We start from the raw sequence: 16533 nt of genomic DNA on the forward strand, positions 1-16533 counted from the left end.
AAGGTTCCCAGAACAACTTCCTCCAAACACCTAGAAGTGGGAGTTTATATAAAACAGTGTTGTAAAACATTTTGCTATCCTCCCAGAGACCTAGCAGGAGGTGGAGAGCCTCGGATATTATGGGACAATAATAAGAATAGGGGACATTTCTTTAGTGCTCTTAGCTTTTTTTTTGGGGGGGGTGCTACGGATTCAACTCAGGGCCTCACGCGTGCCAGGCAAGCATTCTGCCACAGAGCTACATCCTCTTTCTCATCTAATACATCCTATTTCTCATCTTACTTTGAGACAGGATGGCAATAAATTGTCCAGGTTGGCCTTGAAGTTTTGATTCTCTTGTCTTAGTTTCGTGAGTAGCTGGGATTACAGGTGAACGCCACACCCGGATGTTCTTAGCATTATTGAATCATGTTAGCTCATTGAATCCCTTGGTCAACCCCATGCAGTGGGTACTGTTATCCTATGTGCAGTTGGGAAACTGAGGCCTATTAATACTTTTATGCTACACTAAGGTCACAGAGCTGGTGAATGGAGTTGGTTTGAGGCAGGCATCCTGACTCTGGAAGCTGCCGCCACCTCCTCATCCTCTTCCTTCTTTTCAAAATATTCCTTTAATACTGGGCGTGGTGGCGCACGCTTGTAATCCCCGCGCTTGGGAGGCGGAGACAGGAGGATCGCGCAGGTTCAAAGCCAGCCATGCTGGCTTAAGAGACCCTGTTTCCAAATTTAAAAAAAAGTATAAAAATAGGTCTGAGAGTGTAGCCCGGAGGTAGAAGGGTTTCCAGGAACCCCAGTACCAACAAAACAAAACAAAACAAAAACTACACACACACACACACACACACACACACACACACACACACACTATTGGTCTCGCTAAGTTGCAGAGGGCCTCACTAAGTTGGTGAAACCTTATTTCAAAATAAAGAATAAAAATAGGGCTGGAGGTGTAGCTTGAAGGTAGAATGCCCTTGGGTTCAATCCCTGGTACCCCCCACCCACATATATACACACATATATGTGTGTGTGTGTGTGTGTGTGTGTGTGTGTATACATACATACACCTTTATTGGTATAGATTAGACTCACATCATAATGTAGTTCAGAGAGATAGTAACACACCATAACCCCCAGCCCACTCCCTCCACATTCCTCCCTTCCCGTGCATACCGCTGAGGTGGGTGTTGGTAATTGCACATGCTTTCCTAACGTCAACGGAAGTGCTGCCTTTATTCATTCTCCCTCCCTCATTCCTCCATCACTCCACTGGGGCTTCTCCTCCATTATCCAAGTCCCTCTTGGACCCCAGTTACTCCTTAGCCTGCACAGATGAGAGAAACCACGGGACACTACTTGCTGTGACTGGGGGAAGCCTCCTCCTTGCTACTGTCATGCGGCTCCGTCTTGAGCACCTCAGGGGTCTTTTCTTGCCTCAATTATTCTCTTAGGTAAGCCCCACCTCACTTCCCCTTTTCCCACCCTGCGAACTGCTTGGGAGGACCTGGGGACCCGAGGCTACCTCGGGAACAGCAGGGCTCCTGGCCACGGCCAACCACGGAGCAGGATGAACAGGCCAGTTACACGGTGCATCCAAATATTCGCACCATGACAGCATCTCAGAGAGAGTATTTTTTTTTCCTGCCTATAAAATTTGACCTCCAAAGACAAGCAGATACATCAAAGGACAGAAACTCTGCTCCTGACGGGCACTTTACACCAGGCTCCAGTGAGTTTCTAAGAGCTTTTTGCAGAGTATACATTTCCCCTGCCTTTTCTGCATGAGGATTTTCTGCCTACTGTGAGAGTTCAAAAAGAAAAGAAATCCTTAACGAGGAGAGTGGAGCCCTCCTCAGACATGTCCAGAGGTCCTCACCGCTCCTTTCTTCACAAGCCTCTTCTAGTCTTGTGCCGGGGTCTTTTCTGTGTTTCTTCGCATTTTGTTGAGCAAAGCCAGACATAGCCAGGACTCTGCCCCTGTGAGATCACGATTGTTTGTGGCACAAAGAACAGGCGCTGCTTCCACAGCTCCCTGTTTTCCAAGCAGGAGGGCCAAGTGACAACAGGTTCTAGGCTGAGACTGTAGAACAGAGCCGACCTACCATAAAAATCAGAAATGACCCAAAAAACATCTGCCGCTCCAGGGGAGCTCTTCTGGCCACAGATGGACTGACTTTTCTTTTCTTTTCCTTTCTTTTAGGGGCTTTCTTTTTTGGTACTAGAGATTAAACCCATTCTACCTCTGAGCTGTGCCCCAGCTCTTTTTATATTTATTTATTTATTTATTTATTTATTTATTTACTTATTTGAAACAGAGTGTCACTAAGTGGCTGAGGCTGGTCTTGAACTTGTGATCCTCCTGTCTCACCCTCCCAAGTCCTGGGATTACAGGTGTGTGCCACCATGCACGGCAGGTTGCCTGGCCTCTGCTGGAATCTGAGCGGTTCCGCTCCATGTTTCTGTTGGACAGAGGAGGCACTGGAGTGGCGGTTGTGTGCCTCATTTGCCCATGGTGTATGGTTTGTGTCTGCTCCTGGCCCCTCCCACCCACCCCAGCGTCTTCAGAGGAGCGGAGTATTCCCTTTCACTTTAACTGCCGCCGTGCCATTCCTCGGAGCCCAGGCTCCTTCTCCGTGGCTGCCTGAGTTGTCATAAACAGAGTAATCAGGTTTCTGGAAGGGGCTGTTGGGACCTTCTCAGGCTGTAAATAGTTTTCTTGTGCCTAAGATGCACTTTGCCCGTGGCTGTTCCCATAAAACCGTCTTGCAGTTTCACAGCCACCTCAGAGTTTACTCGGTGCCCGGGTGGGTCTCTCTGGCCTGGGACTATACACATTGTTTTTATGGTTTCTTTCTCACCAGCACCCTGCACTCCGGGACTTGTAGAAATAAGCCTTGAGGGGAAATGTTTGTGGAAGGCCAAAGGTTTAAGTTACAGGTTGCCCCTTAGATGCTAGGTCCTTCCAGAGCTTCTTTCCTTCTGGCCTGGCCTTCTGAGTCCATAGCTCAGAGCATTCTAACCTCCTGACTCTGTGTGTGTGTGTGTGTGTGTGTGTGTGTGTGTGTGTGTGTGTGTGTGTGTGTGTGTTGCTAGAAATTGAACACAGGGCATCCTACCTCCGAGCTACATCCCCCACTCTATTTTATTTTTTATTTTGAAGCAGGGTCTTTCTAAGTTGCTAAGGGCCTTGCTAGGTTGCTAAGGCGGGCCTCAAAACTGTGATCTTATCTCTGCCTTCCAATGGATTACCACGCCTAGCCTCTCCTGACAGCTTTTAGCATGAGAGAAATAATTGATGTGGCCTAGTCTCCCTGTCCCTACCATTCCAGGTCTATTTTGGTTTCTATTCCCTCAGCAGCGGCCACTTTGTGCCTCTTCAAAGAGCAAAGAGAGGAAAACAAGAGAACTGGATGGGTTGTATTTTCCAACATTTTTTCTTTTTACAAATCTTCATTAGTTTTTATTATTGCAAAAGTAGCATGGGAGAGCCTGGCATGGTGGCACACACCTGTAATCTCAGCTACTGGGGTGGCTGATACAGGAAGATTGCAAGTTTGAGGCCAGCCTCAGCAACTTAGTAAGACCCTGTCTAGAAATAAAATAGAAAAAGGGCTGGGGGGGTGTAACTTAGTGGTACAGCATTTCTGGGTTCAATCCCTAGTACTACAAACAAACGAAAAAGTAATGCAGAAGGCGGATTTGACACGTGCCTTCCCGTCTTTATGAGTAGCCACCTTGTAAATAAACTTTATTTTGCAAAAAAACGTAATACAAACATGGTATAAATTTGTAATGTTAACAGAAATATAAAAACCAGAAAATACTACTTTGCAGAAAACAAACAAATACAAATTGTCTTTTGCAATAATTATTATCTCTAGCTAATATTTGTGTTCCTATGTAATGGGTAAAGTATATTATTTTGTGAAAATCAGGTGTTTTTTACTTAACATAAACTCTCGGTACCTATTCTGATTTCTAGACACCTTTCCCCATCAGAACATAAGCCTTGTCTTATTTCGTAACGTGGTGATTCGATGTGTTTAATTCATCACGCTTGTGATTTATAGATTTTTCAGTGAGACACGAGTTTTAGTCCTGTGTCTGCTACTATTTCATTGGCCACAGGTTAAATCCTCATCTTCTCCCAGGTGTCTCTGTGTCCGTATATACAGTGATGGGTGTAGACCAGCTGGCCTCCAGGTTGAATCCCGTGACTACAGTTTGCCGGGATAAAGCTGCTTGGCATGTGTGCCACCAAGATCCACAGGCTTGCCTGGCACCAGTAAAGATGAATGCACTCTAAGTGAAAGCTCATATGCTCTATAAAATATTTGAAAGTGTCAGTAAAAGCATTGATGTCTACCCTTCATGGTAAACCACAACCCTAGCAATAGAATCCACACCCATTTGCCCTCCGCAGGTTATATTCAGAACCAAGATCATGAGGAGTAAGCATTGTGCTGTGTCTTTCTGTAGTGTGTGTGTGTGTGTGTGTGTGTGTGTGTGTGTGTGTGTGTGTATGTGTGTTTTACTAGGAATGGAATCCAGGTGCCTTTTACCTCCAGGATATACTCCCAGACCTATTTTATTTTTTATTTGGAAACAGGGCCTCACTAAGTTGCTGAGGCTGGCTTTAAACCTCCAATCGTCCTGTTTCAGCCTTGCTAGTGCTGGGGTTATAAGCAGGAGCCACCACGCCTAGCTTATAGATGTGTTCATCACACAACCAGCAGAGGTCCACAGACACTGTACCAGGAGAAACTAGGTCACCAAAGAGACCAGGCTGGGGCCCAAAAATCATTTACTGAGGATCAAATCTATACTCTGTAGCGCTAGGAAGCACGTCAAGACTTCTCTCACCCAACAGGCCTGTTACCCCACCACATCCTTACTGCGCCTCTGAGTTATTTGAACTGGGCCTCTTTGAACTCCGTGCAAAGCCTGTCGCTACCTGCACCAAAAGGCACTGAAAGGTCTTAGACTCTTCATGTGCAAGTCTGTTTGCTCCTTTCACATTTCTACCTGCCTATAAAAGATTTGTGGGTGCGTTTGACAGTCTTGGGCCATGAGAACTGCAGCTCATTGTAAACGAGCAGCCCCGGCATGTGAAAACGCACAGCCCAGGACTCTGATCCCCTGCGGGGCATCCCAGGTTAGTGCTGGCCTGCAGGCAGACTGACGCCTCTGCCAGCTGGGAGAGGATGATAGTCCCTGTAGGTTGGTAATTAGGGTTTCGGTTACAACCCTGACACTTTAGCTCTTTTAGAGATCTGACCTTGGGCTGGAAAGTCTCAAATGCACCTGTTGCGTTTGTGCCTCCTGGGGAGCTCTGCAGACAGCCAGAGGAGTGAATGCTGCGACTGAGCCCATCAGCACCTCACACCAGAACCCCGTCGGCGGGACCTTACCACTCTCTCCACCTGCTCCTCTGCCCAAGAGCACACCTTGTAAAATTTATTTTGATAAAATTTTAATATTAAATATTAAACATTTTATTTTATTTTATTTTTGGTGTCACCAGGGTTTCTGGAAGCCCTTCTACCTCCGGGCTCCACTCCCAGACCTATTTTATACTTTTTTATTTTTGGAAACAGGGTCTCCTAAGCCAGCACGCGCGGCTGGCTTCGAACCTGCGCGATCCTCCTGTCTCCGCCTCCCAAGCATGGGGATTACAAGTGTGCGCCACCATGCCCGGCTAAACATTTTAAATATTCAATAGGTTTTGAAATCTATTTTCAAAAAATTGCAAACTTAAGGAGAAATTACAAAATAGGTACAAGAAACTCTCATATAACTTATGCCAAGATATACTATTTTATATTTTTCTCCATTTACTTTATCATTCTGTCATCCGTCCATCTGTCTGTCTGTCTGTCTTCTATTCTGTCTCTCTTCCTCTCCCTCCCTCCTTCTCTCTTTCCTTCTTCCTCTCTGTCTATGGTATGGAGAACTGAACTGAAAAACATTCTACAGCTGAGCTCCTTCCCCAGCCCTTTTTAATATTTTTTAAACAGGATCTTGCTAGATTTCTGAGAGTCTCACACATTGCTGAGGCTGTCCTCAATCCTGTGATCCTCTGATCTCGGCCTCCCAAGTACTAGAATTATAGGTGTGTGCCACTATATCCAGCTCTTTCTTTTTTCTTTTCTCTTTCTTTCTTTCTTTCTTTCTCTTTCTTTCTTTCTTTCTTTCTTTCTTTCTTTCTTTTTTCTTTCTCTCTCTTTCTTTTTCTTTCTCTTTCTTTCTTCATCTCTCTTTCCTTCTTTCTCTACCTATCTGTTGGCTATACATCTTTTTCCTGAGTCAACTTTTTAGAGTAGGTTAACATATTATACCTTTTTAGCCCTATTTCAGAGTGAATTTCCTAAGAACATGGACTTTTTCTGATGTAATCAAGCAGTATTTTACCTGATGCAGGATCATCATAATGCATTCTTTAATTGTTGGAGGAAGAGAGATAAACATATATTTATTTATGAATGCCAGGCATTGCACCGAGGCTCTGAACTTACACTGTGACATTTTATCTTCTCAACAGGCCTGTGGAATCAATTTTTATTCTCCCAGTTTTACAGGAAAACAAACTCAGGCTTGGAGGAATTCAGTCCCTGGCCTAGGGGACAAGAGGATCAGACAGACCCGGGTCTGCCTGATCCTCTTCACAGTCTTGGCCCTGGTGCCTGATGCCTGGCGTCTCTAAAGCACGAGCTCCATGTGGGTCTGTCCTTGGAGGACCAGGCCCGTGTGCCTTTGTCTCTGGCATCTCAACTCTCTCTGGCACCCTTGCAGCAGAGTCCTTTAGAGAGCCGCAAAGTTCACAAACAAGAAGATAAAGTTGGAGCTTATCTTAAGCGTTGCGAAGACCAGACGCCAGCAATGCAGACACACAGGGCTGAAGGCGGACCTGTGAAAGGACGTGCAGCTCAGCTCTGAGCACAAGGGCACACGGGCGGGCAGAGTGCACCCGCCAGCGCAGAGCGTGGGGGACAGGGCTTCCTGTTCATGGCCAGCACCGCTGGGGAAAGCTATCATTATCCTGCGTCTTAGGGTTTAGCCTGGCAAGGCTTCTGGGAGGAGTGGAACTTGAGACCCGAAGGCCCTGTCAGCATAGATACTTCGCATCTGGAGAGCACTGGAGACATATAGGCCCCCTCCCTCCCTCGGGACCTTGGGCAACTAAGGCCAGAAAGGAAAACTAGCCTTGTCCCTATAGGTGGGCAGGCTGGGACTCAAACCCAGGCCCTCTGCTTTCCAGACTCTCTTATTTCCACTCTCAGGAAGTCCTAAGCTTTAGCTGAAATAATTTTCTCCTACCCCAGGCAGCCGGTGTTCTGTATTCCATATTTAGAAAGATTTTTATTGGCCAAAGTAGTGTGCTTTGCTTGCCTTCTTTCCTTTCCTTTCCTTTGGTATGATACTAAGAATTGATCCTAGGGGTATTCTACCTCCAAACTAAACTTTCAGCCTATTTTTTTTTTTTTAAGTACCAAGGATGGAACCAGGGGCATTGTACCTCTGAGCTACACCCTCAGCCCTAGGTTTTAGTCTTTTTATTTTTGAAACAGGGTCTCACTAAGTTGCAAAGGGCCTCGCTAAGTAGCTGCAGCTATCTGCGAACCACTAGCCTCTCTGGTCTCTGCCTCCCAAATGCTGCGATTACAAGTGTGTGCCATCACGCCTGGCACTCTATTTTATTTTTAGTTTGAAGCAGGGTCTCACTAGAATGATGAGAGTCTCACTACTTGCTGAGGCTACCCTCAAATCTGTGATTCTCTGGTCTAAGCCTCCCAAAGTACTGGGGTTATGAGTGTGTGCTACCACACCTGGCCAAAGTTTAGTATATTCATGAGTAATTAACTAGTTACTCATTTTTACTAAGCAAAGATACAACACAACAAGATTTTCAGATAAGCCTAAGATCTAAGCAGTATTTTTTTTTTAAACTTTTTTTTTGTAGTACTGGGGATGGAACCCAGGGGCATTACACCTCCAAGCTATACCCCCAGGCGTATTTTATTCTTTTATTTTGAAACAAGTTCTCACTAAGTTGCAGATGGCCTTACTAAGTTGCTGAGGGTGACTGAGAACCTGCAATCCTCCTGTCTCATCCTCCCAAGTACTGGGATTATAAGCATGTGTCACCATGCCTGGCTAAAAGAAAAACTTTTGAGGAATTAAACATAGCCAGTTGATTTAAAAAGAATAATTCAGGAATTGGGCAGCCCTCAGAAGCAGGATGGGTTCCAAAGAGCTGTGCTCCGCAACGTGGGCAGGGAGCATTCATCAGAAATCAGAAGTGGGGCTAAGAGGCAGTTGGATTGGTCTTACGTGGGCATCTGCCATATTTGAACCTGGTCTGATCAGTTGCCACCTACGATTGACTGAAGTTCAGCTGTTGTGATTGAGACTCAGCTCCTTGTTATAATAGTATACCCCTAAGTTAGGCTTCCAGTTAGTTTACACAGTAACAGAAGCAAAGCAGAATCAGGCCTGGTTAGTACTTGGATGGGAGAACTATTGTCTACACCTCCAACCCCTACAGCACAGTAGATCCTCCCCCCTTATTCTTGGTTTAGCTTTTAACTTTCTGTGGTTTCAGTTACCTGAGGTCAAACCTGGTCTGAGAGTATTGAATGGAAAATTCCAGAAATAAATGTTTCATAAGTTTTAAATAACTTTTATTATAGCATATTGTCATTGTTATAATTATCCTATTTGGGGATTAGTAATTGCTAATCTCTTAGTCTTCCTTATGTATAAATTTAACTATCATAGGTAAATATGTGTAGGGGAAAACTTAGCATGGATAAGGTTTCTTACTACCTGTGGTATCCGCTGGGGGTCCTGGAACACATTCTCTGTGGATAAGGTGGGGGGACTACTATATTATTAACTCTGAAGACTTCTTAGGGCTTATTAGAGAACCCAGGCTGGGAATTACAACATAGCACCAGGGTGCTTTTTAAAAGCATTCAGGGTTGTCAGTGTCCTCAGGGAGCAAACTTTATTCCTGATGTGCCACCCAGGGGCCTTCCTCCCCTTCCTCCTCCCTCCCTCTCTCCGTCCTCCTTCAGATCTCTCATGCGGCCCAGGACAAATAATAGTCCTGCTTATATAAATCGTTGCTGGAATTGAGTGAGGATGTCTATTACTCTATACTTCTTACGATTTAAAGTGTGGCTTTGAGCTGAAATTGAATTTAACAACAAAAGGATGTCTTAGATGAATGACAGGAAAGAACTTAGACTGAACTCTCCTAAATGAAATATTGGCAAAAGAATTCAACATGCTCAACTCGCTCTTTCTAATTGGATAGAATGTAACCCCACTCCCGGAAGCCAGACACGACACACAGCCAACCCTTAACACAGCGATTCTCAAGATTGGCAGTTCACTTAGAAAATGATGAGCGGAAGAAGCCGCTCATGGTCATAGAAGTACCTGGGCTTCAGCAGGAGGGAAAGCGGTATCCTGGCTCACCTAAAACCCATTTGTATTTCACCTGTTGGAAAGCTTCAGATTCACATAATTAACTGGAAGGATGCTGAGAAGCTCATGATTATCTTCATAAATGACAAAGGAGTCAATAAAAGTCAATTTTAATTTCTGATTAGAATCTTACAGGGAGGGAAAGTGCTCAGGGAATATAATTTTTAAATTTGAGTGAAAACCTTGGTCAAAATCCATTCACTTTAGTGCCTTTGCTAACCACATCGGCAGCAGGACTAGTCTTCTCTCCCTCTTTGGTGCCTGGGTGGGTGTTTGTTCTCTGAGTGGTGAACTCCTGTTTATTCTGCTGTGCTCAGATAAAGGCCTCTTGAGCCCTCCTTTCAGGCTAGAGGAGACAGGGAGGGAGGCTCTGGCCCTCATGCCTGGTCACTAGGCAACCAGACAGGCCTGGACAGGGATTGGCCTGCACTACCCCGTGTGTCTGCTCTGATGTCCAAGCACACGTTGCCCAGCCCAGCCATGGAAAGTCACATGGGGCCAAAATGTGCCCGCTGAGAGGAGACGAGGCAGCATGCCCAGCCCTCCTGGTGATAAACTCGGGGAGCCAGCCGCTGCGCTCAGCTGGGTTTGAGTTTTTTGTCAACGGGTCACCCTAATGGGCAGCACAGGCCCTGCCTCCTGACAGCCTTCCTCCCACCGCCCTGGCGGAAAGGGCCAGTGTTTGTTACCTGGGCTCCGAATCAAAGTCTCCCAGCTTCCAGAGGGAGTCCTTTTGCACTTCATGGAGTCAAGCAACGGTGGGGGTGTTCTGGGAGACACCTGAGCCACGCGCCGGATTCCTTGGCCCCTTTTGGGAAAGTGCTTGACATCTGGACACCGTGAGGGGGGATCTGAAAGGGGCACTTGGGTTTCTCCAACTCAGGGCTGAACCATAAAAGGAAATTCTTATCAACCCTAACTGTCCTCAGCCCAGATAAGACAGACAAGGGCTTCTCGTGGTACCAACTCTCGTTAGGGAGGAGACCTTGGCCTGGCCCTTCCCTTATCTTAGCAGAGGCAGACCCACGCCACATGTAACTAGATGCCGAAGTTCACTTTATGGCAAAAAATGGTGACTCTACAGAACATAGGTTCTGTGATTAGAACATGTTTCAAGTCTGAAAAATTGCATCCTTTTTGTCCACATCCAGCTGGCTTGTGGCTACTTATTTTGGAATTTCCAGTGGATTCCAGGCCGATTGGGTTTGACCAGACCTAAGGAACACACTTCCCCCCTCTCAGAGCCTTGACCAGCCCAGATCTTGGCTTCTGTGCTGCTTTCCCTGGAGGCGCCCTTGGGAGTGCCCAATAGGGTAGGGGCAGGTTCATGGACCCCAGAGTGTGTCCAGAACAGCTCCTCTTTTATTTGTTCAATATACTGGACTGGTGAGTAGATTTTTATTTGAAGAAAGGATTCCAAGGCTAAAAACTGTTCCGAAAAACAATGCCCTAACCACAGGCCGTTGCTGTGAATGTCTGTGTGTATGTATTAGGTTCCCATGTACCTTTCTATACCCTTTTTTCTTTATTGTATTTTTTAACATTGTAAGTCACACAATATGAGATACACGCCTAACAGGTTTAACACGCCTGCCTTCTTATTCTGCTTTTCTAAGATAACCAGCGCTGACAGTTGGTATGCTCCCTACCTTCCTCTGTCTACGCTGATAATCTTCAGAATTTTACATTGCCAAAAAATTTAAACATACAAAACAGTAGAGGCTTGTATAATTACCCTTCTGTATCCATTGCCCACCTCTGGTACTTATACTTAAATTCTTTTTTATCTCCTTGTGTAGTATTATAAAAATGGCATCATAGCCGGGTGTGGTGGCGCACGCTTGTAATCCCCGCGCTTGGGAGGCAGAGACAGGAGATCGCACAGGTTCGAAGCCAGCCACGCGCTGGCTTAGGAGACCCTGTTTCCAAATATAAAATGTAAAAATAGGTCTGGGAGTGTAGCCCAGAGGTAGAAGGGCTTCCAGGAACCCCAGTACCACCAAAAAATAAAAATAAAAAAAAATGGCATCATAGAGTTGAGCAGGGTGGCACAGATCAGTAATCCCAGCTACTTAGGAAGCTGAGACAGGAGGGTCACAAGTTGGAGGCTGGCCTCTACAACTTAGACACTGTCTCAAAATAAAAAGAGCTAGGAGCATAGCTCAGCATTAGAGCACTTGCCTAGCATGCGCAAGGCCTTATACCCAGTTTGTTTTTTTGTGGTACTGGGGATGGAACCCGGGACATTCTACCTCCAAGCTACACCCCCAGCTCTATTTTTTATTCATTATTTTAAAACAGGGTCTCACTGAGTTGCAAAGGGACTTACTAAGAAGCTGAGGCTGTCTGTGAACCACGATCATCCTGTTTCAGCCTCCCAAATGCTGGGATTACCAGTGTGCGCCACCATACCTAGCTTCCCAGTTGTGTTGTTGTTGTTGTTGTTGTTTTGTTTTTAAAAGGCAGCATAGTATGCCTAGTATTTGGTAATCTATTTGGAGGAGGAGTTCTGGGGGAATCCAGGGGCATTCTGCCTCTGAGCTTCACCCTCAGCCCTATTTTATTTTTTATTTTTAATACTGAGAACGTATATTTTCTAAAGGTTGTTGGTACACGTGCCCCACCAGTAACATGCGAGGCTGCCCATCTCCTCATCTCCTCCCCAGCCCTGGGTGTTACTGTTCATTGGGAATGTGAGTCATTTCTCTAAAGAGAGGGTATAAAGTTGGCATTTCACGTGTGCCTCGGAATGGATTCCTTTTCCACGGTGATTTTGTAAATGGTCATTTTGCCACCGCTGTTTGGGAGGAGACAGCCACTAGGCCTGTCTGGAGTAGAAGGAAGAGCAAAGTGTCTTTTGAAGACTAGCCACTGTTTTTTCCCCTTCCGTTCACACAGCGGAAGGGCGCCGGCCGCGTGGTGCACATCTGCAACCTCCCCGAAGGAAGCTGCACCGAGAATGACGTCATTAACCTGGGGCTGCCCTTTGGAAAGGTCACCAACTACATCCTCATGAAGTCCACCAATCAGGTAGGCCCGGGCACTTTCCCCCTGGTTTGCATGGGCTAGACCGCACGTGGGTGAAAGGGGACTGTACACTTGGATTCGACCAAGGGAGCTGTTCCTAACAGGAAGAGGAGATGCTGCACAGCGGGTTCCTGCAGGTGCAGCAGGAGGCGCTTTGTGGGGCGTGGGGGCTGTTTTGGTTCCTCTTGCTTCCCTGCCCTTTCTGTGTTGAGCGCAGGGCTTGGCACATTGCCTAGGGCGAGGGGAGGTCTTTGGGGTGAGGTGCTCTTGAACACAGAAAAGCCAATTGGCCCCAGAATGGACCGCAAGGCTTTGAGTCAGCTGAGTTGCCAAGCCTCTGAGCCGAAGCTGTGTCTCATCCTTTAAGCATGTCACATCTAATGGCTTGGGTTTGGAGCCAGCCAGGAACCCCCTGGACGCTGGTATATTAACTGTCCCTGTTGTTAATGTGTGAGGCCTTTGGGTCTCAGCAGGAGTGCAAGAGGGAACTGACGGAGACCTCCTAAGCCTAAAGCACTAAGAATCCTTAACCTATGGGAATTGGCTGAGCCCTTGGGTACTGAATATGTTTGTCTACATTGCTAAAGTCAAAGTGGGCATTTGAGCTGGGCCTATGATCCTAGTACTCAGGAGCTTGAAACAGGAGGTTTACAGCTTTGAGGTCAGCCTCAGTGATTTAGCAAGATCCTCGGCCAGCAAACAGGTCAGCAAGACCCTGTTTCCAAATAAAAAATAAAAAGGGCTGAGGGTGTAGCTTGGATGTAGAATGCCCTGAGTTCAGTCCCTGGTACCTAAATAAACAGATGGCGCATTTATACAGAAAGTAGTCAAAAGTCCGAATATTTTGTCTTTTTATGTGTGTGTGTAGTGAGGACTGAAACCAGAGGCACTCTACTAACCAAGATCTGTCTCCAGCCCTTTTAATTTCACCTTGAGATTGGATCTCACTAAGTTGCTCAGGCTGGCCTTGAACTTGCAATTCTCTCATTTCAACCTCCTGAGTAGGTGGGATTCCAGGGGTGTACCACTGTGCCCGGATTTACCTTTTATTTTAATAAAAAGCTTTTGCATTCAGAATCCAAGGGGCAGGCAGAGGAAAAATTCTTTTCTTAATTACAGTGTGATATCTGGCGACATAAAGCCCCACAGCACAGCACAGGGACCCCCCCCCTCCCTTGGCAGGGAGGCGGCACAGCCTGTTTCTGCTTCTCAGGAATTCTCTTTGGGGCACATGTCCAGCAGTTAGTCCGCAACATTAATGCAGGGAGATTGTCTCAGTTGGTGTTATTCTCCTTTGAGAAGTGATAGCGGGAGGTGCTAAGAGGTTTGCATCAAGCAAGAGGCACTTTGAAGCCTCTGAGGCAGAATCTGAAATAAAATTCTAAGGAATCGTGACTTCTTAGCCATACTTACTGTTGCCATAGACTGTGACAGTGCGAAGGAAAGTCTGACATTACCTAGTAAGTGGGAGGGAGGAGCACTGAGCTGGCTTTGCCTGTTCAGCTCAAGGAAATGGGGGAGTCCGGGGCTCCCAACAAGGGTTCCCTGGTAACCGGTCACTTTTCCCTCTCAACATGAGGGGCCGGATCCATACATGGCAGAACAATACAAGCCTAACAACTAAGAGACAAGAAACAGCGACAGATATGCCGTAGCAGGTACTGGGGTAAACTGACAGGTCTGTCAAAACAGTCTGTTTAGAAACTCTGTAGACACAGATGGCGTAGAACAGTCGTTTCTAAGCCTTTTCATCAGACCAGTTAAAGAGGAAAGATGCTGTGGAAACATGGTGGGGGCTTTTCTTTCTCTAATTCACAGTGGCTTGGCTTTCCTTCAAGCCCAGGGGCTTGCAGGCCCTTGAGATTTCAAATATATTTCTTTATTAGAGTGAGAGCTCAAGGAACCACAGTGTGCACCTCTGTCTCCTGCTCTCACTACCACCAAATAGCAGCCCAAGACCACATATGCAGCTATGAGTTAATGGACCCTCCTAGAGGGGCTTCCCTGGCATGATGTAGCCCAGGATGGACAGACATGATGAAGAATAATGTTTGGTAACCATGGAGATCAAGAGAGGGGTCATCTTATATTGAGCTTTTTGGGTGAAGTTAATAAAAAGGGCTCTTTGAACAAATGAGATAAAAAAGAGCACTTTCTTGTACTGATTTTTTATTGAGTTATAAAATAGATACTATCCAGTACTTAAAGTATACTAGTCTTAGGTGTACAGCTACATTAATTTTTTTCCTATGTACACCCATGTAATTAATACTCAGATTTAGGAAATTTCCAGAATGTTAGAAGGTTTCTTTATACCCCCTTCCCGATCAACTCCCCGCCCCTAACCCGAAAGGAAGGTGAATTCTAATTTCTGTCACCTTAAGTTTTGCTTGTTCTTAAAGTTCACCCACAGAGAATCGTAATTGGTACTGAGTTTTAAGACCATTAAAGTCAAGACCAATGGACATCTTTCCTATCTTTCCTAGGCCTTTCTGGAGATGGCTTACACAGAAGCTGCTCAGGCGATGGTCCAGTATTACCAAGAAAAATCTGCTATCATCAATGGTGAGAAGTTGCTCATTCGGATGTCCAAGAGATACAAGGAATTGCAGCTGAAGGTAAGGCATCTTCTCGGTTAGTCCTTCCACAAGCATACGCTGAATTTCTGCCATTTGCCAGGCACCGACCTAAGTGCCTTCAAGAAGGAGAGGATAGGAAAAGATTAAAAGATTGCTCAAAACTTGGGAAGGCAGATCATTTCAACACAGTAGGAAAAGTGCTCATTGAAATAAGCGCAAAAAGCAGAGGAGTGGATCGCCTGGGAGCCAAGGAAGATTTAACAGGGGAAGATGTTTACAGAGGAGGTCCTGAAGGAGGAAATTGGGAGGGGGGATGGTTGCCTTTCCAGGCAGTTCCAGGCATAAACCCATGAATCGCAGGTCTGCTTTATCCATACTGGCATTCAGTAAACTTTCATTCCCAGTCTCAGACCCCCTTGATCTCTTGTTCTTTCCTGCCTCATCCATATTTATGTCTTATACTCCACGTAAGTCCTTCTAAGCAGCACTGGACTGACCTGGCCACTGTCAGTACTCAGGGATGCATGGAAACCATTCCAGATACACTTTGTTTTAGTTTAGCTTGTTCTGCTTTGCTTTCTTTTCTTCTTTCTTCCTCTCTTTCTTATTGAGAAGTAAATTATACACAGAGAAGAGTGGCTAATTATATATTGTATTGTATCATTTAAAAAGTAATTATTTAGCTGGACGTGGTGGCGCACACTTGTAATCCCCGTGCTTGGGAGGCTGAGACAGGAGGATTGCACAGGTTCGAAGCCAGCCTCAGCTACTTAGTGAGGCTTTCAGCAACTTAGTGAGACCCTGTTTCCAAATAAAATATAAAATAGGTCTGGGAGTATAGGCCGGAGGTAGAAAGCCTCTGGGTTCCACCCCCATTACCACCAAAAAAAAAAAAAAAAAAAAAGTAATTATTTGGTGACATCTCCTAAGTCTCCAAAAACTACCACCAAAAGTCAAGAAATAGAATATGGGCAGTACCCAGAAGCCCCCGAGAGTCTCTGTTCATGCTCGGCTCATCCCTCTCCATTCTCTTGACTCAAAGATAGTCATTCCCACGCTTTCCCTCTAGTTCTTTCATTAATGCCCCTCTAGACAGTGGAGTTTAGTTTGCCTATATTTATCTGGGTGGAATCATACTGACCATGTGCTTTTGCGTCTTGCTTTTTGCATCCAACATTTTGTCATTGATGTCTTTAGATAGGTCTATTTATTATTAGTAGTATTAGTATTAGTAGTAGTAGCAGCAGCAGCATATACATTTCTGTTGTATGGCTATATAGTTTATTCATTCTACTGTTGATGTACATTTGAGTTGTTTCCAGTTGTAGGTTATTAGTTGTAGATATCCTTTTCAAATGTTAACTTGGTACACATGCATATGAGCTTATGACCAGAGGACACATAAATAACTAGGATTAGAATCGCTGGGTCATAAAGC

At 45.6% G+C, this 16533-nt stretch overlaps 1 protein-coding gene across 2 annotated transcripts in view; it reads left to right on the forward strand.

The window, feature by feature from the left end:
- RBM20 (RNA binding motif protein 20) overlaps nucleotides 1-16533 on the forward strand; it is a gene marked incomplete at both ends in the record, with an annotated part of 211767 nt that overhangs the window by 163508 nt on the left and 31726 nt on the right. Inside the window, 2 exons of one of the 2 annotated variants that reach the window (XM_080694009.1) lie at nucleotides 12370-12519; nucleotides 15003-15134. In XM_080694009.1, coding sequence (XP_080550135.1) covers nucleotides 12370-12519; nucleotides 15003-15134 — 282 coding nt within the window. Of the gene's footprint in view, nucleotides 1-12357; nucleotides 12520-15002; nucleotides 15135-16533 lie in introns of both variants that reach the window. The other variant, XM_080694008.1, reaches the window with a different exon arrangement.

The sequence above is a fragment of the Muscardinus avellanarius genome, assembly GCF_963383645.1.
Source record: "Muscardinus avellanarius genome assembly, chromosome: 4".
In the NCBI taxonomy this organism is placed as follows: Eukaryota; Metazoa; Chordata; class Mammalia; order Rodentia; family Gliridae; genus Muscardinus; species Muscardinus avellanarius.